General features: G+C 34.7%; 1 protein-coding gene across 2 annotated transcripts in view; it reads right to left on the bottom strand.

Moving 5' to 3' along the window:
- The window catches only part of LOC136832230 (uncharacterized), a 304,198-nt gene that overhangs the window by 75,376 nt on the left and 203,601 nt on the right, over positions 1-25,221 (bottom strand). For both annotated transcript variants that reach the window (XM_067093078.1, XM_067093077.1), the window contains exon 3: positions 1,175-1,302. In XM_067093078.1, the coding sequence (XP_066949179.1) occupies positions 1,175-1,288 (114 nt within the window). In that variant the 5' untranslated portion in view covers positions 1,289-1,302. The remainder of the gene's footprint in view (positions 1-1,174; positions 1,303-25,221) is intronic.

Below are 25,221 nucleotides of genomic sequence, written 5' to 3'. Positions count from 1 at the left end.
AAAACGGGAAAGAGAGTCTTCGAAAAAATAGCCCTCTCATGGCCAATAATGAAACTTGCTCATTAAAAAGTTATCAAACTCAAGCATAAAGCAATACTCCAATAAAAAAACCCGGTCTAATACCATCATAAACAAGTAAAGATTGCGCCGAAGTTTCTTCGGCGCAATCGATTTTCTGTACGTCGTATAATCAAGGCCACCGAAAACAGATCTGTCTTTCGGTGGTCTCGGTATAATGCTATGTGAGCCGCGGCCTATAAAACTTTAACCACGGCCCGGTGGTGGCTTATCCTATATCGTTGCCAGAAGCACGATTATGGCTAATTTTAACCTTAAATAAATTAGAAACTATTGGGGCTAGAGGGCTGAAATTTGTTGTTTGATGATTGGAGGGTGGATGAACAACATACCAATTTGCAGCCCTCTAGGCTCACTAGTTTTTAGGATCTGAGGACGGACAGAAAAAGTGCGGAAAGAAAAAAGCGCCGACAGAATAAAGTGCGGACTGGCAGACAAAGACGGCACAATAGTTTTCTTTTACAGAAAACTAAAATGGTCTTCTTTATAAATGGCAGGAGCAGAACAACTGGATTCAAAGAAGAGGTATCTGAGGAAAAGTACAGGGTAAGAGCTATATGATGCCAACTAATGCCTTTTTATTCAAGAACAATCTACTGGCGAGAAAAAGCTTCTATAAAAATAGCTGTACGACGCCAATTAACCATTTGAAAACCCTTTGAAAAAGTACCAACTAATGTCCCGGTAACATGTAATCCCACTTACAGGAATAACTGTGTAATGACAGGATCTGAAAAAAATCCTACAAGGACAGATATCAAATAGTAAGGTAAGAAAACACGCCCTTTATCAACAGAGCCACCTGATATAAAGTGTGAAACAAAAAATTGTAAAACAAGTACTTAATGGCAAAGTGCAAACAATCCACTTCAAAAGAATAGGTGTCTACTATCAAGAGAATAACAATTTGCCATCGAACAAGAAAATCCTATTACAAAAAATCATAATGTAAAAAGAACTCCTTTCACGCAAGGCATGAACAAATTCCTTCGTGAAAAGAGTCATCTAATGGTAGGGCATGAAAAAATCGCACTTAACAAGAGACTTAATATTCTGATAACCGTAAAACCCAGGGGAAGGATTTCGGAGGACTTACCCTGCGTCTGAATTCCTGCGGGATCCCCCCGGGAAGTCTGGCACACATCATCATGGCGTCGTGCCATTGGACGAAGGTGGAGTCCCCTGGCAAGGGCGCCACGGAAAACCGCATCCTGGTGTCCTGACCTGTTAAGAAGAAAAAAAAATCTTAATTTTGCCAATAGGATTTTAGGTTTGATAATGAGTCCTTTAACATTTTGGCGATGAGACCTTTACATAAGATCTCAATTTGAGGCTAGGATCTCATGTAAAGAATAGCATCCAGTACAAATATATTGATTTTGATGGTTAAGAAAAAAAAAGTCCCAATAGGATTTTAGGTTTTGATAATGAGTTCTTTTACATTTCGGCGATGAGCTCGTTGCATAAGATCTCAATTTGAGAGTGGGGTCAAATGTACATAACAGCATCCATTTGGAATATATTGGTTTTGTTGGAGAAAAACATATTCTGATCATACCTCTGCAGCTTGGAAATGCGTTTCCTTTTTGAATTCTGGATTTCAGGCTGGAATTGGGATCTAATTCTTTTAATATGGTTACAGGTAATAACAGGATAGCAGTCTGAAAATAAACGCTCCCTTTGCTAACAAACTCATAGTTTGAAATACTGAATCACAGTTAAATGACAGAATGCAGCTTAAGAATGGGATATTACTTTGAGAAAATGATATATCATGGGCGTATGATCTTCGTTTGAAAGAAATCTGACAATGGGTGAATTAGGGATGCATGAATGGACTCACATAAAAACACATTGCAATATATAAATATACATATATAATACATATATATATATGTATATATATATATTGTATATATATATATACTGTATATATACATATGTATGTATACACAATATATACACATATACATATATATGTATTTATATTGCAATGTAATTTTATGTGAGTCCATTTATGCAAATTCCTACTACATCACATATATATATATATATATATATATATATATATATATATATATATATATATATATAAACAAGGAGAGAGAGAGAGAGAGAGAGAGAGAAAGAGAGAGAGAGACACCGATAACGAGCAGCAGCAAAGAGAAGCAACTGATAAATATTCTGTTCACCCCAGAATGAGTACATTTTGCCTTGCAGAGGGGAGATAAATTCATAAAGTCCCAACTGTTACCAGGCCAATACTTAAAAGGTTTCCGGGATACGCTGCAAGAGGACTTCCATTCTAACATTTTGCGTTTTACAAGTTTTAGCACAGAATGTGAGTTAGATAAAAGTTTCATATGTAATAATCAATCATATATATATATATATATATATATATATATATATATATATATATATATATATATATATATATATATATATATATATATATATATATATAGAATCTACTGGTCACTTTTACAGACACATATGTAATTCTAATAGCCACAAGAAGGCCTCCTAATACTGCAAGCCACTAATACATAACTGTCTAATGTACATAAGTTCTCGAGTCAGCAGCTTTTTCTTTACACATCTATCTACAGTATCTATCTATCTTTATATGCATGTGTATACAAGTATATGTGTACACACACACACACATATATATGTCTGTGGGAGCGTGGCTGTCTGTCTGTTTATCTGTCTGCAAAAGCAGGTGACTAACATGCGAAACATTTCGCAGAGCGCAAACTAAACATGATGTTCACGATGTTTCTTTGTTCAACCTTGAGCCGAAACTTCACGACATTTGTTAATTCACGCGCAGCGTCATCCATAACGAATAAACGAGAGGTCTGTAAAATATATACGATGAATTCGTTTGATCGGCGAGTCTCAAGCAATATATACACAAGTAGTCGAAAGAGCTAAATGTTGTGAGTAACTTTATCGCCCCTTTTATTGAGGAAGCGACGTCGTGGGGGTTACAAAGGTTGTTCCCAAACCGATTTCTCTCTTAATAATTTTCTGCCCTGGTGCTTGGTGCAGCTGAACGTTATTTCAGGACGAGGAATATTATTAATCATATATTCAGAAGATGAACTATTCGCCATATGGAATAAGCCTGAAAGGCCATCACACTTCAATTCAAGCTTCTAAAGAATGGCGCGTTCATTCGAAGAAAAACAAGAGGTAAAGGGAAATAAAGAAGGAGGAGATCAGTCATTAGAAAAAGAGATAAATTAACAAATCAATAAATAAATAAAAATGTAAGTAAAATATTAAAATGCAAGTTGAACTGTATGAAGGTAGTGATGGATTGCATCTGAGCTTGAACTTCTAAAGTTCCAACTGCACGACATCCTCTGGGAGGCTGTTCCACAGTCCAACGGTGTGAGGAACAAAGGACCTCTGGAATTTGAGAAGTTATTTAATGAGGAGCTATTTAATGGAAGCCTTTTGATTTTCTACACTGTAATAGCGGCGGAAAGGGCAAAGGTGCTTTCACACATGTCATCAACACAATTCATTAACTTATCGCGCACGCATCACAAACAGGTTAAATACAAGTCAGCGACTTATTATTAGTAGTCCTAACCAGCGCGATTATCCAGTATCGGCCAAAGATTCTTTCTCTACTGACGGTCGCTGACTTGTTTCCAACCCGTTTGTGATATGTAAATGGCATATAGATTTAACTGCAGTGTGGACGCACCCTAATATGCCTAAGTATGGCTCAAAGTACGTTCTGTAGAATGTTCTACGGATATCAAAGACTCCTGAGACAGTTTTTCTATAGGTATCGATAGAAGATAGATAGAATATAGAATTTAGGCCAGAGGCCAAGCGCTAGGACTTATGAGGTCATTCAGCGCTGAAAGGAAAATTGATAGTAAAAAGGTTTGAAAGGTGTAACAGGAGGATAACCTCGCAGTTGCACCATGAATCGACTGTTAGAAGAGGGGTGGAAATTAAGACGGAAGCAAGAGAATATAAACGAGGGTACATTAAAAGGAATACTAGGGGTTCTACAGGTATCAAACAAGCTATAAACATTTCCTGTAAGAATGTCCAGAAAATATTAATATTCTGTTAAACATAACAACAAACATCAGGGCCATTAAACAAAGTCCTTTATGAATAACCACTCATATTCTTGCTTTATCGATATTGAAGCAACCCTTTATAGGAAACAAAATGGATACCATTATCCAGGCACGAGCAAAGTAGTTCACTAGGTAATTACTAGTTAAACTTTTGTTACTACTTTGTGATTTCGTTCACTCTTGGATGAAAGACGTTTCATGCAAGAATTCTTTGGGAAAATGTTTCAATATTATTCCCTTTCATTTGCACTATTAAATTGCAAGCAAGCTGGGGAAGAAAAAAAAATTCTCGTCAAATAAAAAGAAAATACTGAGACTCGAATTAGAAGTCAGTGCTTTGACGACATGGATTATTATTATTATTATATTATTATTATTATTATTATTATCATCCAGATGATGAAACCAATCCATATGGAACAAGCCCACCACAGGGGCCAATGACTTGAAATTCAAGCTTCCAAAGAACATGGTGTGCATTCGAAAGAAGTAACTGTAGGTAATGGGAAATACAAAATGAAGAGAGATGCAATGGCCATCCCAGTTTCAATCCATTAACGAAATGACTGGCCGAATAGAAAGTTCATTTATTTCTTTGCAAACAGAGAGAGAGAGAGAGAGAGAGAGAGAGAGAGAGAGAGAGAGAGAGAGAGAGAGAGAGAGAGAGAGAGGAATTTTGCTCTTGATTACTCGAGTGAGGAAATGAGAGAAAAATACGGATTAACAATTTGAAGTTAGGCATATTTAACAAGTACAATACAAAGAACTAACTTAATTGATGTGAATTCCAGGAACGTGATTCACTGGCAAAGCATCTGATATATAAATGTATATATGTATGTATGTATGTATGTATATATGTGTGTGTATATAATCCTCACTGATAAATGACAGTAATAAATAAAAAAACTAAGAAAATAGAAATATCCCTTGTTTAAATTTACATTATTGCACACTTTCATAAATATTCAATAAACAAAGAAAGATGATATTTGTCCACAAATAAAATTGTGGTCTATGAGTAATCTCTATCAATCTTCATGTGAAACATGTTTCCCCATAATGGCAGATACCATATGATAACAACTGACGTCATATTTAGCAAAGCTGCAATGCCATTACGTCACAGTAAACAGAAGCTGTTAATCAAAGTCATTCATGCGTGAAAATACCATCAGTTCCAATAATATTTCCACATAAGTCAGCGAGCAACAACCACGGAGATATTTTATTCTTTTAAAATATAAAAGACACATTTAAAAGAAATAACAGAAATGAAGATAACTTCACAAAAGCAAAGGTGACTCAATAAATGGACCAATCAAGTCTGTGTATAGACGATTACAGGGTGAGGAAGATTTTTTGAGGAAAAATGTTAATCAATGTAGCATGTTAATGGAACACTAGAGTACCTTCCCCAGAGAGAGAGAGAGAGAGAGAGAGAGAGAGAGAGAGAGAGAGAGAGAGAGAGAGAGAGAGAGAGAGAGAGAGAGAGAACCCAGTCTATCCGAGTATTATTTGAGGAGAGAACGGCATTTCAGATCGTAAAATAACATGAACTTAATTTTCCTTAATTATAAGTAAGTTTACTAGAGCGGAATACGCTCTTAGAGCCCTCTTGTTGATTTCATGGAAGAAGGTCCCATTCATCACCCACAGAAATATAGAACTGATCTCCTCTGGGGTTCATTTCTTACAAACTTTTATATGGGTACCTTGGAAAGAATGGATAGGAAGAATGCACCATCCTGTAAGCAAAAAAGTGCCAAAAAGACAGAGGGGGGTGGTGCACTGTGTGTGTGTGTTTTGGACAATGGTTTATGAGCCTTCTCTGTAGGTACAAGAAGCAGCTAATGTTCTGGAAGTAAAGACGCACAGGCGCAGTAACCATTGTCTTGTTTTCCTCTCTGCACCTGCTCCTATTAGGAAAGATTTGCAGATAAAATAAATAAATTAATTAAGTTACACATACACACACACCTATATATATGTATATGATATATTATGTATATATATAATTATGTGTAATATATATATATATATACAGTATATACATATATATATAATATATATATATATATGCATATATATATACTGTATATGTACATGCATGCATATATATATATATATATATATATATATATATATATATATATATATATATATATATATGCTCTATATATATATATATATATATATATATATATATATATATTCTGTCATAGTAAATTCTCCTTGCTCTTTTCCAATTAATTTCATGTGCCTAAACATGCATACCCAAATACTGAATGACAACGTGAATGGAACTATTCTTTATTTTTTTCCAGAAGCTATCGGGCACCAAGCTCTGTTGGAGAGCGAACGCTACTGACGTTTATTAAAGCATCCGCTGCTAACTGACGTGTTTTCATTTGTGAATTTATCAAATGAATTTCAACAAGGCTGGTCCACGCAGGGACATGCGTATGAATAAAAGCATAAATTGCGAAAGGTTTCAGTGTTCCTTCATGCTTTCATGCGCCTGGGAGCTGTACTTGTTAATAGTTGCAATCTACGTTCTCACGATCTCTGCAACTACCGTTACCAGTGTTATTAATATCATGATAAAGGTCCAATCTTAGTAATTATCATTATTTACCATTAAAATTCTTCCGTTGGCTTCTTCTACATCGCTGTGACCGACTGCTGATCACACCAGACTTTTAAGGGTTGATGCTAGTTTTTAATTAAGCACAGATATTTGGGATGAGGTTGCAAGGTAAATGCCCACGTTATTATTATTATTATTATTATTATTATTACAAAATCATGCACAATGAAATGGAACAAGTCGAAAAGACCATCAACTTGCTAACCCAGGCTCCACTGACATAATGACAATAATTTTGTGAAGAGGTTAAATCAAAGCAAAGAGAATATGAAGGTAAAAAAAAAAAAGTAAGTGAACAAACATGTCACCAAAGAAATAAACTGAAACACGAACGCATAGCCGTTGAGAAACCATTCAGGAAATTTTTCAATTTGATCTCTTCTATTGGTTAAATGTGGTAAGGATACGTCACTAGCAAGCTTGTGAACCTATATGTAAGTATTAAGGCAATATGAGTATAATCATTTTAGAATATACAGGACAACAAAGTGTGAGGTATTAAAAGGAATGGAACTATAAATGGCGCAAAGTTTCAGAGGATCGTTACGCTTCCCCTTGCTTATGGAGTTGTGTGTGATGACAGTGAAAGAATAAGTGAATGAGGAAACTCTTGAATTAAGCTCTCTGCTCACCACTTCCAGAACAGAGAGGATCTGAGGCTTGGATTACAATGTGTTGAGGTGGTTTGGTCACGTCGTGAGACCGGGAAAGGGTAAGCTGGTTTTAAGAGAGTACGATGTGAGTGCTAGTAGGGCAGAGAGAGAGAGAGAGAGAGAGAGAGAGAGAGAGAGAGGTATCAACTTGTTAATAAAGGTTAATAAAACTGTGACCAGGACTTCTTTGCCGGTGAAAGAATGAATGTCACGTGACTTCCGTCTTGTTTTCTTTGAAACTATACACTGTAGGTGTGTCCATATAAAGACAAGTCTTTGTGTGCAGGTACTCTCTCTCTCTCTCTCTCTCTCTCTCTCTCTCTCTCTCTCTCTCTCTCTCCTGATTCTGTGGAAGCTTCTTTGGTGGTGAAAGAATGAATGTCACGTGACTTCCGTCTTGTTTTCTTTGAAATTACACACTACAGGAGTGCCTATATATAGGCAAGTCTGTGTGTGCAGGCACCCTCTCTCTCTCTCTCTCTCTCTCTCTCTCTCTCTCTCTCTCTCTCTCTCTCTCTCTCTCTCTCTCTCTCTCCCTGGATACCTGTTCCCTTTCTCTTAGTTCTATTTCTTCCATGTCCTAATCCTTGAGTGTTTTCATGAGATATGAACTTAACCTTTATTAATCTTCAACTTAGCAAGAAAGAGAATGAGAGAGGAAAACAGGAGAGGTTTAAGACTGCTCTCTCCCTCGCAGCTCTCCCTTTCAACGAATTACTGCATCCGAACTGCACTTAGTTTTACGATGCTATAACAGGACGAATGTTCAGTATTTTTTCTAAGGGCGACAGCTTTTGATTCAGGAAACTCAAGAAAAGAAAAGCAATACCTAGAGAGAGAGAGAGAGAGAGAGAGAGAGAGAGAGAGAGAGAGAGAGAGAGAGAGAGAGAGAGAGAGTATATCTGTAAATAAATCGGCAGGTTTGGAACTGAGCTGGAAATTTTTATATCAAAAAGAAACATCCCAGTTTCCACTCCCTCAGTGCTTGGAACATGTTGAAACATGTATGGCCTAGAGAGGGCCTTCAATTTAAACCAAAATATTGCCCAGGATCTGTTTTTCAGTCTTTGTTTATTTGTGGCTTTACTTTCTTTATTAAATTTTCAAGCTCCTTGATTTTCTTGTATAGAACATTATGTACGAGAATTGCATGCATACTGAAAAATTTATGTTATTATTGTTTTTATCGTAGTTTTTTGCATTGTGCAGATACTTAACGCTCTTCTGACGTCTTTATTTATCCTCAGTACGCTTATTTGTAAGTGTGTTTAGCAGAAAATACTGGTTAGTCGTTATTCATGAAAATATTGACACAGTTTTCTTTATGACTTTGTTCCCGAATTTGAAAGGTCCACCAAAAAATCCACTGATAGCTTATTGTAAATAATGAAATTCGGAATTTCTCGTTGTTCGTGCAAATCAAATATTTATTATCAAATGTTCTTGTGATTTTAAAAGATCGCATTATGACTTACACACTTTTTTCAATGGGGGATTACTTCAGCACGTTTTTTGGTATTTTTAGCACCTTTCCTTCAAAAGTTACCAACCGGTGGATATTTGGGGCAAAAACATAAGATAGCGCGCGCCCATCTTTAAAGCCATTGCAACCTATTATGAGTGCCATTTCAGGCACTGCTTTAGTATGTTGCATTTTAAAATTTGAGAAACTACTTATAATTTGTATACCATACATGAGTTTCTTTGAGTCTGCATCCGATATGGACTACTTTGTACGAAGAAAGCGTGTAATGGCGTCTAGAGTTTGTGTATACCATGCAGAGTTGGTTAACTCTGAGAAATGACCTTGGTAATTTTCTTTATTTACTTAGTGCTAAAGCATCATTATTTCCAATTCTATTAATATCATGCTATATAAATAACACTTTTAACTTAAATTTTCTATATCTTTGTTTATTCGATTATTTTTTATTTCTCATTTCATTTTCCAATTCAGTCATACGCCTTCCTAGGTAAATGTATGTGACGTACAAAAACATGTACGTAAAAATAAGTACTTAAAATATAACTCACTTTTTCCTCGTCTGAAATTATGCCAATTTCGTTGATTTGGATAAAAAAAATACTTCATAAACCAAACATGAACGATTCAAAATCTCGTTTAAGCAGGCCTAATCGGATTTTCTGATTATATCCCGAAATGCGCCAAACGACAATAAAAACTGCGTCAGATCTGAATTTATGGAGCTCTGATAGATCTCAAATAATTATCATTATTATTGTTATATATTACTATTTGAAAATGTAAACACTTAAAGAATAACCCAGAAGCCCAATAACTGAATAATCAAACTTTCACGAAAAAGAGGGCCATGTTTGAATTTGGGAAACTCGAGGAAGGACAAAGAAAAAAAACAATGATTTAATGAAGACAAAACAACAAGTAAAAACAAAGCCAGAAAAGCTAAGGCAACGGCGCATGGCAACTTAATTACAGAGGTGTCTGTGGTGAATGGCAGTTCAAGGAAGTACCACTGGTGCATGACCACTGAAAGAAGAATCAATGGTTTATGCATAATTAAAGAAGAATCAGTGGTTTATGCATAATTCAAGAAGAATCAGTGGTGTAAGGCAACTTCAAGAAGAATAAGTGGTTTAAGGCAACTTCAAGAAGAATCAGTGGTTTAAGGCAACTTCAAGAAGGATCAGCGGTTTAAGATAACGTCAAGAAGAACCAGTGGTTTAAGGCAACATCAAGAAGAATCAGTGGTTTAAGGCACACAACTTCAAGAAGAATCAGTGGTTTATGGTAACTTCAAGAAGAACCAGTGGTTAAGTCAACTTCAAGAAGAATCAGTGGTTTAAGGCAACTTCAAGAAGAATCAGTGGTTTAAGGCAACTTCAAGAAGAATCAGTGGTTTAAGGCCTTCCAAGAAAGAACCAGTGGTTTTTCAAGAAGAACCAGTGGTTAAGTCAACTTCAAGAAGAATCAGTGGCTTAAGGCAACTTCAAGAAGAATCAGTGGTTTAAGGCAACTTCAAGAAGAATCAGTGGTTTAAGGCAACTTCAAGAAGAATCAGTGGTTTAAGGCAACTTCAAGAAGAACCAGTGGTTTAAGACAACTTCAAGAAGAATCAGTGGTTCAAGGCAACTTCAAGAAGAACCAGTGGTTTAAGACAACTTCAAGAAGAATCAGTGGTTCAAGGCAACTTTAAGAGGAATCAGTGGTTTAAGGCAACTTCAAGAAGAATCAGTGGTTTAAGGCAACTTCAAGAAGAACCAGTGGTTTAAGGCAACTTCAAGAAGAATCAGTGGTTTAAGGCAACTACAAGAAGAATCAGTGGTCTAAGGCAACTTCAAGAAGAATCAGTGGTTTAAGGCAAGTCAGAAGAACCAGTGGTTTAAAGCAACAAGAAAGAATCAGTGGTTTATGGCCATTCAGTGGTTGAACTTCAAAGAAAAATCCATGACGCATGGGCATTCAAACTTTTGAGAGAGAGAGAGAGAGAGAGAGAGAGTTTTCTACCGAGCCTTGATAAAAATTTGCTCTGTAATGAAAAACCAATTTTCGAAAAGTGAACAGCCGGATGTAATGACTGAAAAAAGTATAGGGCATTTATGTGCTTTCACTGTCTTTACTTTTCTCTGTCTGTGTGTTTGTTTCTATGTGCGTGTCAGAGCATGTTTGTGAGTGAACAATTATATATACCCTATACTTTTTTCAGTCATTACATCCGGCTGTTCACTTTTCGAAAATTGGTTTTTCATTACAGAGCAAATTTTTATCAAGGCTCGGTAAAAAAACTCTCTCTCTCTCTCAAAAGTTTGAATGCCCATGCGTCATGGATTTTTCTTTGAAGTTACCTCAACCACTGATTCTTCTTTAAGTGGCCATAAACCACTGATTCTTCTTTAAGTTGCTTTAAACCACTGGTTTAAAAATATATACATATATAATATATAAATTATATATATACATATACATTATACATACATACATATATATATATATATATATATATATATATATATATATATATATATATATATATATATATATATATATATATATATATATATATATATATATATATATATGTTACTGTTATGCTTAATTTCTATGAAATTATTCAAGCTCACTCAATAGCTTCCATACAACTAAAAAGCCAACAGATATGGTGTTCACATCTGCACAAGCAACTCGCAATACTTCAAGCCTTTCATGATGAACGAGACGAAAACAATGAACGAAATGAATAAGGGGTAATTACCCTTAAGAGAGGATGTTGTTCGGGGGGCCTTATTGCACGGAAAATGCGAGGCAGCGCAAGAAGCGAGTTCTTTTTAATCTTTTCAATTATCCGTTTAAGTTCAGAGGTCACGGCGTCAGACGTGTTGGGGCCGCGTGGTAATGATGTGTAGCTAACCTTGAAATTGGCTTATTTTTCACTGCGATGTTCTTGAGTGCTTTGAATTTTAAATATCAAAGATACGACTGAATTTTTCTAACCTTGGCGCTTAAACTTCAGTTCTGTTATTAATAACTATATTATTGGTCTTTTTAACTGCTGAGAAATTGTTTATTTTTATGATACACTTGAAATTGACTTATTTTTTATTGCTAAGTTCTTGGGTACTTTTATTTTTAATAGCAAAGATACAACTGCATTTTTCTACCGTTGACGCTTACACTTCAGTTCTATTATTCGTGAGTTTGTAACTTTTTAACGGGTGTGAAATGGTTTACGTTTTATTGATAACCTTCAAATTGCTCGTTTTTGTTGCTGATTCTAAAGTTGACTTCTTATTGCTAACTTTGACATTGCTTGCACATTGCCTACTTCGATTTTTTCTTTCTAATTTCTAACTTTGGACTTGTTTGTTTTCTATTGTTAACGCTGAAATCGTCCCGTTTCCTTTTCAAACTTTGATATGGGCCTTTTAAACGTAGCTAATTTTATAAATAACTTTGATGTAAAAATTTACTTTCAGATTCTCCTTTCACGTCTCCATTGAAATGTCATTTTTAATATTAGGTTTAAAATTGCTATTTTTATTTTCTTTCCCCGCTAAATTTTAAAATTATTTTATAAAATGTTCAAGGTTTACTTCGAAATTATCTAGATTCATTTTCGACTTTCATTTTTCTTAAAAATCTTAACTTTCAAATTCCAATTTAATTTTAAATGGTTTACTAATAAAGTGACTTCAATCTTTCTGTCAAATTTCCTAGGATTTATTTGTCAGGAAAAATTCGATAACAAAGGAACGCGTTACATTTTTATTATTATTATTATTATTATTATTATTATTATTATTATTCAGAAGGTGAACCCTATTCATATGGAACAAGCCCACACGGGCCACTGACCTGAAATTCAAGCTTCCCAAGAATATGGTGTTCATTACAAGAATTTTGACTGTTATGACTGAATATAATGCGATATAATGTAATAAGAATATTCCGTTAAAAAAATCGTAGAAGACTACAAATATTATTTCATAAAACAAGGAACAGATGTTGACAATTATCTAAAAAATTACTGAGACTGGAAATAAACCGACAACTTTACCTTTGGTTCACATTATCATTCAGATTGATTTGGTGCTTTGATCTTTGTTAAATGGAAAATAAGAAAGAAAACTGATTAATAGCATCTGTGTGATTGAGTTCCTGAATGATATACAACCTATCAGTTCAAATCGATGCCATTACAAATATAACTTTCCCTGGTTCTTATCAACGTTCAAAAAATTTCCATTTCTGATGAGCATTTTGATTACTTCTCTACTTTACACAGAACTCATTTAATATTCTTTGATCCCGTAGGGGAAGGGGTTGGTGCCATCCGTGCACTTCATGCGGTGAACTGTGGGCATTACTTAAAGTTCTTAGCAGCGTCCCTTCGGACCCTAGCTGCAACCCCTTTCATTCCTTTTACTGTACCTCCGTTCTTATTATCTTTCTTCTGTCTTACTTTCCACCCTCTCCTAACAATTGATTCATAGTGCAACTGCCAGGTTTTCCTCATGCTACATCTTTAACGCCTTTTTGCTGTCAATTTACATTTCAGCGCTGAATAACCTCATAGGTCCCAGCGCTTGACCTTTGGCCTAAATTCTATATTCTCACTTTCCATGACTGTTAGGATGTAACAGATTTCGTGAACACTATTCTTAGTGTTGAAAATGTAGTTCGGAAAATAAAGACGCGATAATGATATATTATTGATTCTACTTTCTGGTCTATGTTTATACACGCACATATACAAAGCACATGTATACACATGCGAATAGGAGAATTTCTACATATAACTTTTAAGTACTGAAAACAAGAAGGCTACTAACATTCTGGTACCGGCCTCCGAGAGGAAAAGTCTAACGGCATATATATGTATGTATGTGTGCGTGTGTGAGTGTGTGTGTGAATATGTGTGTGGTGTGTGTGTAAATTCATAACACCAGTCCTGCTTGGTACATCGCCTCTCCCTGAGTTAAGACGACGCTCCCTAGTGTAGTAGTAGGAAACGGCAATAATTCACATCTTCTTGGACATGCAACGCTGCAAGGGGACCGCCCCTGTGATTCCCTAAAACATTCCCTTAGTGTTTCTCCAACTGTGAAAAGAAGGCTCCTGCTTTCAGCTCCCCTTATGGCTAGTTACGTTGCTTAAGATGACAGCCATGTCCTGGGTTCTCCCTCTGCGTGCGTGCGAGGGGTTTCTGAAGATCCTTGCTTATTTAAAGCCTTAGCCTGACTCGCTTAAACTTATCATGTTGGTTTTTCGAGCATTATGACTTCTCACACCAGACTTCGAAGGCCTGTTGTAAGTTTCCAAGGGTCTTCTTTCAGGAAATATGAATGCTCCTTCCTTGAACTCACTCAGTATAATGTTTTCTTAGATGGGTCCTTTGCTATTCCCTGTTCATGTCTTCTTTTAGGAAATACTTAAGTTTCCTCTTTTTTTTTTTAACTCATTACGGAAGCTGTTTTACTTAAAAAAGGCTTTTCAACCGAACTAACGACAAAAAACTGTTTATTTAGACGGTCTCAACCTTTGTTCCTTTTCTCAACTTAATACAAACTGCTCGCTTAGGTAACCTCTCCACCTGTCACCTATCATGCATTTTTAACAAATAAGCCTCGGTTCTTATCTCGAATCACTATGAAAAGCGTTTATTTACATAGTCTTCTCCGCCTGTTCCCGTAAATACGTCTCATTTCTTGAACCAACAATAAAAGCTAACAATAAAGGCTGTTCCCTCAGGCTCTCCGCCTTTCCAAGTGTATACAATTCTTTTAAGAAATAATTGTTCCAAAAACGTGCAGTTCTTTTAAGAAATAATTTTTCCAAAAACGTGCAATTCTTTTAAGAAATATTTTTTCCAAGCACGTGCAATTCTTTTAAGAAATAATTTTTCCAAGTACGTGCAATTCTTTTAAGAAATATTTTTCTTTTAGGAAATAGTTCTACTGAGCGTCCGCCTACGTCCCATAATAAGTATCAACCGCAGAGTGTGGCTAACTTACTCACGAAAGTGGTCAATTCGTAATTAGTGCACGGTGGAAAGGTATTACAGATATTCAACCTCAGGTCTGAGAGAGTTCTAGATTTAGAAATACTTCATGTAAGTCAAATAACGGAGTTGGTGAATAAAACTCTCAGTTACGATAACATACATACACACCTACACACGCAATGATACCAGAAAGAAAGTACATGTTAAAATATTACTGAGTAGTAGCGGTAGACAGACACACAGAGGAATTAAATGATACATACATGTATTTAGAAATACATGCATATTGTATATTTTTCTGCAATACGGTTTGCATTGATATGGTGTGGCTCGGAAAATCTCATAAAATCTTTTTAGAATTAAATCTAAAATATACACACATTATTATATATATTATATATATATATATATATATATATATATATATATATATATATATATATATATATATATATATATATATATATATATATTCTCCTATATACTGACGACAAAAGAAGACAGCACCGATGAAAATGATAGACAATTAAAAAAAAATCAGTATTATAAAACTTATGAGAATTAATAATTTGAAATATTAAGGAGTAAATATCACATAGAACAAAGTTCGAAGGAAATTACAATATACATTCTCTTTGAATAAAGTATGGAGGATGAAATACGTTTAAAAATACTTTTCTTTTTATATATATACGAGGGTAAGTCAAAAAGTTCCAGGAAAAATTCAATATACTCTTTATTTAAGGAAATTCAAACATCATTTTTCTACATATCTACCATCTAACTCTATATACTTTTCAAGGCGCTGTTTCCACCTCTGCAACCCTTCTTGTAGAAATTTGGGGCCTTTCTATTAAACCATGTTGAAACTGCATGTTTAGCAGCATCCAAAGATTCAAACCGGACTCCTCTTAAGTGTTCCTTGAGTTTTGGGAACAGGAAAAATCTGAAGGAGCAAGATCAGGACTATAAAGGAGGGATGTGGAAGAGTTTCACCTAAATTTCCGTAGGACTTATCATGATGGAACAAAATTCTGCGGTGCAACTTTCCTCGACGTTTTTTAGCCAATGCAGTCTTCAGTTTTTGCAAAACACCTTTGTAGTAGTTCCCGGTGATTGTTTTTTTTTTTGTCCTTCAAGGAAATCAATCAAAATCACTCCTTTGGAGTCCCAAAACACTGTTGCCATAACCTTCTGGGCAGATCTCGCCACTTTGAACTTCACTGGTGCAGCTGAACCTCTTGGTAACCATTGCTTTGATTGAATTTTACTTTCTGGGTCATATTGATGGATCCAAGTTTCATCTCCAGTAACAATCCGGTCAAAAAACTCTGATTCATTTGATTCAATCTTCGTTAAAACTGCAAGAGAAAGTTCAGCTCTTTGATGCAGTTGGTCTTCGCGCAACGCTTTTTGGGACCAACGTGCTGAAAGTTTACTCAAACCAAGATTTTCATTTTAAAATTGAAAATGCAGCTACGGGAGATCAGTTTCATTAGCTATCATATCGATAATAATCCGACGATCTTCATCCACTAGATTCTGCACCAAAGCCACAATTCTTTCATTTTTGCAGTCGATGGTCTTTCCTCTCTTGGGTTGTCTTTGAGGTCCTCCCGACCATCCTTAAATCGCTTTATCCAATCATAAACAACTGATTTAGATGGAAGAATCTCCATAAACTTGTTGCAAAGCTTCAATAATTTTCCTGGTTTCCAATCAAGCTTGGTCAGGAACTTGATGTTAGCTCTCATCTCAAAATTTTTATTTTCCATGGGTTCAGAAGTTACTTTTCTGAAGCAGATATTAACACCATGGTAGCAAGAGGATGACTGAGGTAACAAGTCTATATGAATCACTACATCACAGATAACTGTTTTGTTATTTGGGTTGTTTCATTCCTGTGTAAATACATCATTCAACAATTTTTCCTGGAACTTTTTATTATACTCATATATATATATATATATATATATATATATATATATATATATATATATACATACATATACATATAAATATATATACGTATATGTATATACATCTATATATATGCATATATATATATCTGTATATATATACATATATATCTACACACACACAATATATATATATATATATATATATATATATATATATATATATATATATATATATATAGAGAGAGAGAGAGAGAGAGAGAGGTCCTTCCGGTCTGTGGCGAATTAGACTGGAAGGAGAACACTTGAAAGAGCCAACAGAAATTAAATTCATATATGAATAAATAAATAAATGAATAAATAAATAAATACATAATGAATAAGGCTACAAACCCACGAAAACTTAAAAATGATGTAAATTTAACAGCAACAGTAAAGTTAGCTGACACAGAACGCCAATGGCAACCACCTAGTCTGTAAAAACATGAGACCTTCCTTCGCGTGCAGAGAGGGTTGAACTGAATCCTCCCTAAAGGTCATGCACATCACAGGTCATCGCTGAGATGAATTCAGTGTTCAATTATCTTAGGAAACACATATATTAAATTTTAGATTCATTTCACAAGAACTGGAACTCACCCCACGCCATGGCGTTCATACAAACAGGCACAGTATGGTAACTGTGTTTTTGCACGGATTAAAACTTCAGTCAGTAAAATTATTAGACACTGTTGCTTGCTAAATTTTAGATACACTTCAGAATTATGCAAGGATACAAGGTATTAATCTAAAGTAATGATCACCATATGTAGTGCACATATTTCACTCATATACACACACACACACACACACACACACACACACACATATATATATATATATATATATATATATATATATATATATATATATATACATATATATATATACATACATACATACATACATACATACACACATACATACATGTGTGTGTATACAATGATCTGAACGCATTTTAGCGTACATGGTAAGAAGATTACCATAGGCGCATTCTATTTTTTTTTTTACTGACAAAGAGAGACCACATGGCATTTTTCTTCTAAATGAACAAGTTAAAAATAAGCAATATTTAGAAAGTAAGCTACAAGGCATACGATAGTTACATTAAGAAACTCATTAATATAAGACAGCTGAACAAAAAAAAGAAAAAGGATAAAAATAAGATACCATAGAACGACTTAAAAAAAATTTTTCGAATGGGGGTTTTGGTTGGTCTATTTCAAATCCATTTGAGGAATTGATTTGTATATTATATTGTGAATTCAGATTGCAGAGGAGTGCACAGATGTAGAAAGTTGCAAAGTAGTTGGACAGACCAAACAAGAATTGCTGAGAGAACGGTATTCAGGAGTATTTGTCATTTACGAAATTTACTTTTGGACAGTAATTATTAAAGAAACAGTTTGATTTACATTTTCTGTTGGAACGAAAATAACCGCTGTTTCAGGAGAATAGCTTTCTTTAGGTGAAAAATAATGAGCTAACACGTGCTTTCTTTAAATGAAAAGTAATGATTTAACAAATGCTTTCTTTAAATTAACAATAATGGTTTAACTCCGTGCTTTAATTGAAAAATAATGGTTTAATCCGTGCTTTCTTTAAATGAAAAATAATGGTTTAAACACGTGCTTCTTTAAATGAAAAATAATGGTTTAAACACGTGCTTCTTTAAATGAAAAATAATGGTTTAAACACGTACTTCTTTAAATGGAATATAACGGTTTAACTTCGTGCTTTATTTAACTGAAAAATAATGGTTTGCCCTGTGCTTTCATTAAATGAAAAATAATGGTTTAACGCGTGCCTCTTTAAATGAAAAATAATGGTTTGACCCGTGCTTTCTTTAAATAAAAAATAATGGTTTAACGCGTGCTTCTTTAAATGAAACATAATGGTTTAACACATTCTTTCTTTAAATGAAAAATGATGGTTTAACTCCGTGCTTTATTTAATTGTAAAATAATGGCTTAACCCGTGCTTTCTTTAAGTGAAAAATAATGAGCTAAAGCGTACTTCCTTTAAATAAAAAGTAATGGTTTAACACATGCTTTGTTTAAAAGAAAAATAATGGTTTAAAAAGTGCTTTATTTAAATGAAAAAAATGGTTCCAAAAGTGCTTCCTTACAAAGTGAAATACTGGTTTAACACGTGCTTTCTTTAAATGAAAAACAACGGTTTAACACGTGCATGCTATAAAAGAAATTTAATGGTTTTACACGTGGCCTCTTTACATGAAGAATAGTGGTTTAACACCTTTCGAATATTACAAAAAATGGTTCACGTTAACTGAACTATTCGTAACCGATTCATTGTGGTGATACCAAGACGGATATAATATGCAAAGCAGAGTAATAATGAACCTGAGTCTGACGCAACTGTAGCTTCTACGACGAAGGCAAACAGATGAGTGACGTAAGTTCAAACATCCACGAGTGAACAGTTCGATCTTCTAGCAGACTCTAAATCGACAGAAGTCTGTGGGCGTGGACTTAGGGAAGAAAAGCCAGATTGCTTTTGGATGTCTGTATCACTACGAATTAAACTGATTGGGAATAGTTAACTCATGGCAAAAAAAATTAAACCTTCGTCACTAATATTGCTACTACCTCCACCAATACTAATACCATATGTAATACTGATTAAATATTACTAATATTATTTGATATCACTTTCTCGTGATCTTAAATGGAAAAATAAAGTCCGCAGTAGCAAGTAAGTTTGTAGTATATTGCTATATACAGGAAGCTTTCGCCAACTTGATCAGTTGGCCTCTTCAGCCAGAATCTGAAGAGGCCAACTTATCAAGTTGGCGAAAACTTCCTGTATATAGCAATATACTCGTACATACATGCTACTGCGGACTTTATTTTTTCCATTACTACTACTACTACTAGTACTATCACTACTACTACTGTGACTGGTAGTGATACAGCCATCAATACGAATAATGAAAATAACCATGCCACATCAGTTAGATCGCAACTGTCTTGAATCGTTGTTGTAAGTCTTGTCCTGTGACTTTCAAAAACATAGTAGGACCATCAAGTAGTAGTTTTTTGATGGGTAATTGTATTTATTAAAAGTCTCTTGACAGATAATTGAAACTGACAAGAATGCAATAGGACCTAATGGTTATAGTGGTCATTGTTTGACGTTCTTTGGAACGGAATTTCATTCGTTTTGTGGTGTCTTGCGTTATTGTCCTAAGCCCACGGTCTTTCTTTGCTAATTAACCTTTCTTTGTTGGGTTTCGGCACTGACATTAACCTTTCGTTTTGGTCAGCCTTTCTTCTTTGAACATACATTCAGAGATATTGTAACACTGGATCGTTAAAGAAGATAGAGTCCAGTGAATTTCAATTTTAACCAACCTAACACAAATGAAAACAAACTATTAATTTCGAAAAACACTCAACGTTTTCAAACCGTAATTTCCTTTCAACTTTTTTTATGCCAAAACCTCAACCATTTTAAAGCTAAAGTCTCCACTTTTTAAAGTAAAACCTCAACATTTTTAAAGCAAAAACCTCCACCTTTTCAAAGCTAAAACTTTAAACTTTTTAAAGGTAAAACCTCAACCTTTTTAAAACTAAAACTTGAAACTTTTCATGCCTAAAATCTTAACCTTTTTACAGCTAAAATTTCCACCTTTTAAAAGCTAAGGCCTTAACCTTTTTAATGCTAACTCCCTGGAAAAAACAAAAGGATGAGTTTACTGGTTTTCTCTGTAAGCGTCGTCAATTCGGAGCTTTTGCTGAGCGAACAACTCCCGCGGTTAATTGAGCTCGAAAACTTTCGCCAATCCGTTTGCGGAGAACGGCACCTCACAATAACAATCGTCTAAGGGTCAAATGACTTGTTAACGTAAACGCTTCCGAATTTTAGTAAAAAAAAAAAAAATAAATAAATAAAAAAATAAAAACTAATTTTTTACAGATTTTGGCTGCAGTGTCTTATGAAAATGCCAAGAATTAACTGACGGATGGTGTCTTGTTCGTCACTTTTCATAAGTTGTATTTTAATAGATCTTTCACATTCGCAATTGATCCCTGATCCCCTTTTCTTGCCGAGAACAACTAGATTCGCTGAACCGCAGCACTAACATGCAGTACTTACGCCTTGCTGTCGAACTTCTCAGTTCCAGAGGTCTTTTATTTCTCGCACCGTTGGACTGTGGAACAGTCTCCCTGAGGTTGCCGTGCAACTGGGACTTCAGAAGTTCAGGCGAAGATGCAATGCGTTATTACCCTAATATGATTCAACTTGTAATTTAATATTTTACTCACATTTTATTATTCATAGGTTTGTTAATTTATCTATTCTTCTAATAACTGATCTCCTCTTTCTGTATTTCCCATTACCTTCTGTCACTTCTTTCGAATGAACACCATATTCTCTGGAAGCTTGAATTTCAAGTCAATAGCCTCTGTGGGCTTGTTCCATATGAACAGGGTCCATCTGAATAATAATAATAATAATAATAATAATAATAATAATAATAATAATAATAATAATAATAATAATAATAATAATAATAATAATAATCAAGATTAAAAATGGGGACCATTTTACACCTTCGCTTCTCAAGTTTGTTTGATGCAAGTGCTCCAGTTAATAAAATTCTGAGAACTATTTCGCTGAAATGCTATCAAAATTCGACTTGCAAAAATATATAAGGAAGATGCGTCCTTTTCAGATTTTTAATTAAAATGTTCTATGTTTTATTAAGCTGTTTTAAGGGAATCAGAATTTTACTAAAGTCTGTTTTGAAAATGCCAGATCATTATTAAAATAAACCATCAATGGTGGGGTTTTTATTAAACGGGTTATGAAGTGTTAGGCTGCTATTCCAATAATTATGGGAAAACAAGACTTTTCGATAATCTGTTAAAATGCGTGAGCAATGAATTTTGAATGAAATATTTTCTGTAAAAAATGTTGGACCTTATAAAAAAAAAAAGTAAAAAATTGCGCCGAAGTATCTTCGGCGCAATCGAGTTTTCTGTACAGCGTATAATCAAGGCCACCGAAAACAGATCTATCTTTCGGTGATCTCGATATAATGCTATAAGAACCGCGGCCCGGTGGTGGCCTATCTTATATCGTTGCCAGAAGCACGATTATGGCTAACTTTAACCCTAAATAGAATGAAAACTACTGAGACCTGAGGGTTACAATTTGGTATGTTTGATGATTGGAGGGTGGATGATCAACATGCCAATTTGCAGCCATCTAGTCTCAGTAGTTTTTAAGATTTGAGGGAGGACAGAAAAGAGCGGACAGAATAAAGTGCAGACGGACAGACAAAGTCGGCACGATAGTTTCTTTTACAGAAAACTAAAAATGTTAAAATGCTAAATTATTATCTACAGATAATTCGATATATATTTTTAATGAAAATGTTAAAACTTTATGAAGACGAGACCACAGACAATAGGCTTTAACTCTAAAGAACAGAATTATAAAATAATAAGGTTAAAGTTACGTGATTTCGTCCATGTTTGAATAGCTGGTCATAGGAAGATACTTGATTTCTATTCAAATATTAGTAAAAGTACAATTCAACGAATTTGTTAAAATTAAAATGTGTTCAATTGTGCTAAAGTGTTTTACCCTTTGGACGTTTATTTAAATAATGAAAAAAAAAACAAAGCTTCTCCTAAAACACTTTACAGAACTGCCAACTCATTTTGACAGATTTGTTGAAAAGTTTAAGATAACTTTTATAAATTATAAATTATAATAAATACATGAATAGAAGAATGGTAAAATACTAAAAAGGTAATTTTTAAAACGAGTAATATTTTGACCAACTTGATTAATATGCATAGAAACGACTATAATAAAAAGATATGGAACATTGTAACCTATCACAGAAAATAACATAATTTCATTAAAATGACTTCAATTACAAAACGTTATTTTTTCTTTTCTGAAATAATGGAATTTCTTGATGACGGCGAGGATATACGAGTGAATCTCCAAACAAAATTGGCAGAAAATACGAAGATGTCGAGCGCTAATGACAATTTACTCGTCAAACCGGAAAACTTTCGGCGGAAATGGTCCAATTTTCCCGAGATAATTAGTGGATATGACAATATCTCCGCAACATTCATTGAAGCATTTTTAATCTTTTTAATTGCTTACCAGACTAACATGTTTTTATTGAAGTGATTTGAGAAACTGGAAAATTCGTAACGACATAGGAAAAAGTGAAATGGTATCTATAAATAATGATATAACTTTTTTGATATCATTAGCAAAATTCATATCTTAATCACCGGATGTTTAAGTATTGGTAATCTTTATTCGATATTATGTAAATTACAATTATCCTTGGAAACGGTAGATAGTGTCCCTAATGATTTATGAAACAGATACAGATATATTAGAATTAATCTTTGAAAATAGATTTCAACTACAATGATTTACGAAAATGGAAGACTTTTGTCAGGATAAAACAAGAAACTCGTAATATACTTTTAAGTAAAATAATGAAATTGAAGCATTTCCCTCAGATTTACAACCCATATCCGACCTCTTTACAAGTTCCTTATGGTACCATTTTCCCTTAAAATGTGCAAGTTCCATCTAAATGTTATCTTATCCTTTAACCCAGCACTGACGCCCCCCACCTCCTCCTCCTCTCCCCGCCCTATTGCATTAATTAAATCCTCGTTAGTAGCTGCACTAAAAAGCGTTTGTTCCTCCTCATCATGGAAATATAAAATATTTGTACATTTAATAATCATGGAAAATAAACAGAAAAAGCACTCGTAACAGAGCAAATTCCTACTTGTATCTGCGACACAGCATCTGGGCAGCATCACAAAACATACACCTTTAAGAATTTCAACATATAAATAAATAATTTCCATGCCTATTCTTAAATGGATAAACGTCGAAACCGGGCAAACAAACAAACAAGTCAGATGAGGAATCCTGAGTGTGGCTATGCTCCACAAACAAGCCAACATCACACTTCGCAGGCACGAAAGCAAACATACATTTTCAATAATACCAACTCTCCCCGAAGCAATGACCACCACTTCGCGTTATCACGTCTCGCATAGCTTGTAAAGAGTTCAGAATTCCAGCCCAGCAGTAAATGACATTTCGCCTCCCAGACATGTTTCACGAGGTCACAGACAGCCTGCACGTGTGGGGAGGTGCGGACGAGGTACAGTAAATCAGAACAGGATCAAGACACGCTACGTTCGTGTGAGGAGGAGGTGCGGACGAGCTACAATAAATCAGAACAGGAATATGAATATTACATTCGTGTGAGGAACGATCACGACGCATTACGTCCGTGTGAGGAGGTGCGGACGAGCTACAGTAAATCAAGAGGATCAAGACTCAATACGTTTGTATTAGGAGGTGCGGACGAGCTACAATAAGTCGCAACAGGGTCACAACACATTATGTTTAAGTGAGGTGTTGGTGCAGACGAGCTACAGTATATCAGACCAGGATCATGACAATATCTCCTGATGTAAAAAAAAAGAATAATGTAAACTTTGATAACTGTTTAAATTTTGATAAATTTTCATTGTGTAAAGATAGGAATTATATGTATTAAAGAGCAAGGAATAGAAAAACGAGACACGTCAATGATTTTGAAAAACAAACTGGATATAAAAAAGGAAGCAACAAAATAATGGTTCAAATAACTCGTACGAAAAGCACATAAGGAAATAAAAGCGTGTGCACACACAAACGCACAAGAGACATAAAGTAAGACAAATAAGTAAAAAGTGTACATACGTTACGTACAGTATATGCAGGCATAAACACTCACACACACACACACACAGGGAACATATCCATGAATACAAATAGCTGAAAACTCCTCATCCGCACTGCTTCGACCCCGAAAAGAACAAAAGACTGTCGTTCCCTTTGATATCTGGGGAAGGATCGACGAAGCTCCTTTTACAAGCACCACCTGTGCATGGCACGAGGCAGGTGGTATTCAGGTGGCATTCAGGCGCCATAAATATGGATAAAAAGACTCGGCTGCAGGTGTCTGGGAATTCTAAAAAATAAACACAAAGTCTCTCCAGAAAGAACTCTGACGGTGGCTTTGATGGTGATACAGAGATACATACATTATATACCCACAAGTATCCAAATGCTTTTATAGACACAGCGTTGTATATTATACCCGTGCTTATAAACGCTCTCATCCTAATGCACACACACACACTAAGGCACATTCACACGGCAACACACAACACACGTGTATGTATGTATGTATGTATGTATGTATGTATGTAT

The sequence above is a fragment of the Macrobrachium rosenbergii genome, chromosome 49 (assembly GCF_040412425.1).
Source record: "Macrobrachium rosenbergii isolate ZJJX-2024 chromosome 49, ASM4041242v1, whole genome shotgun sequence".
Taxonomy (NCBI): domain Eukaryota; kingdom Metazoa; phylum Arthropoda; class Malacostraca; order Decapoda; family Palaemonidae; genus Macrobrachium; species Macrobrachium rosenbergii.
The sequence above is the reverse complement of the archived record's forward strand: the minus strand, read 5'-3'. Positions and strand labels throughout refer to the sequence as shown.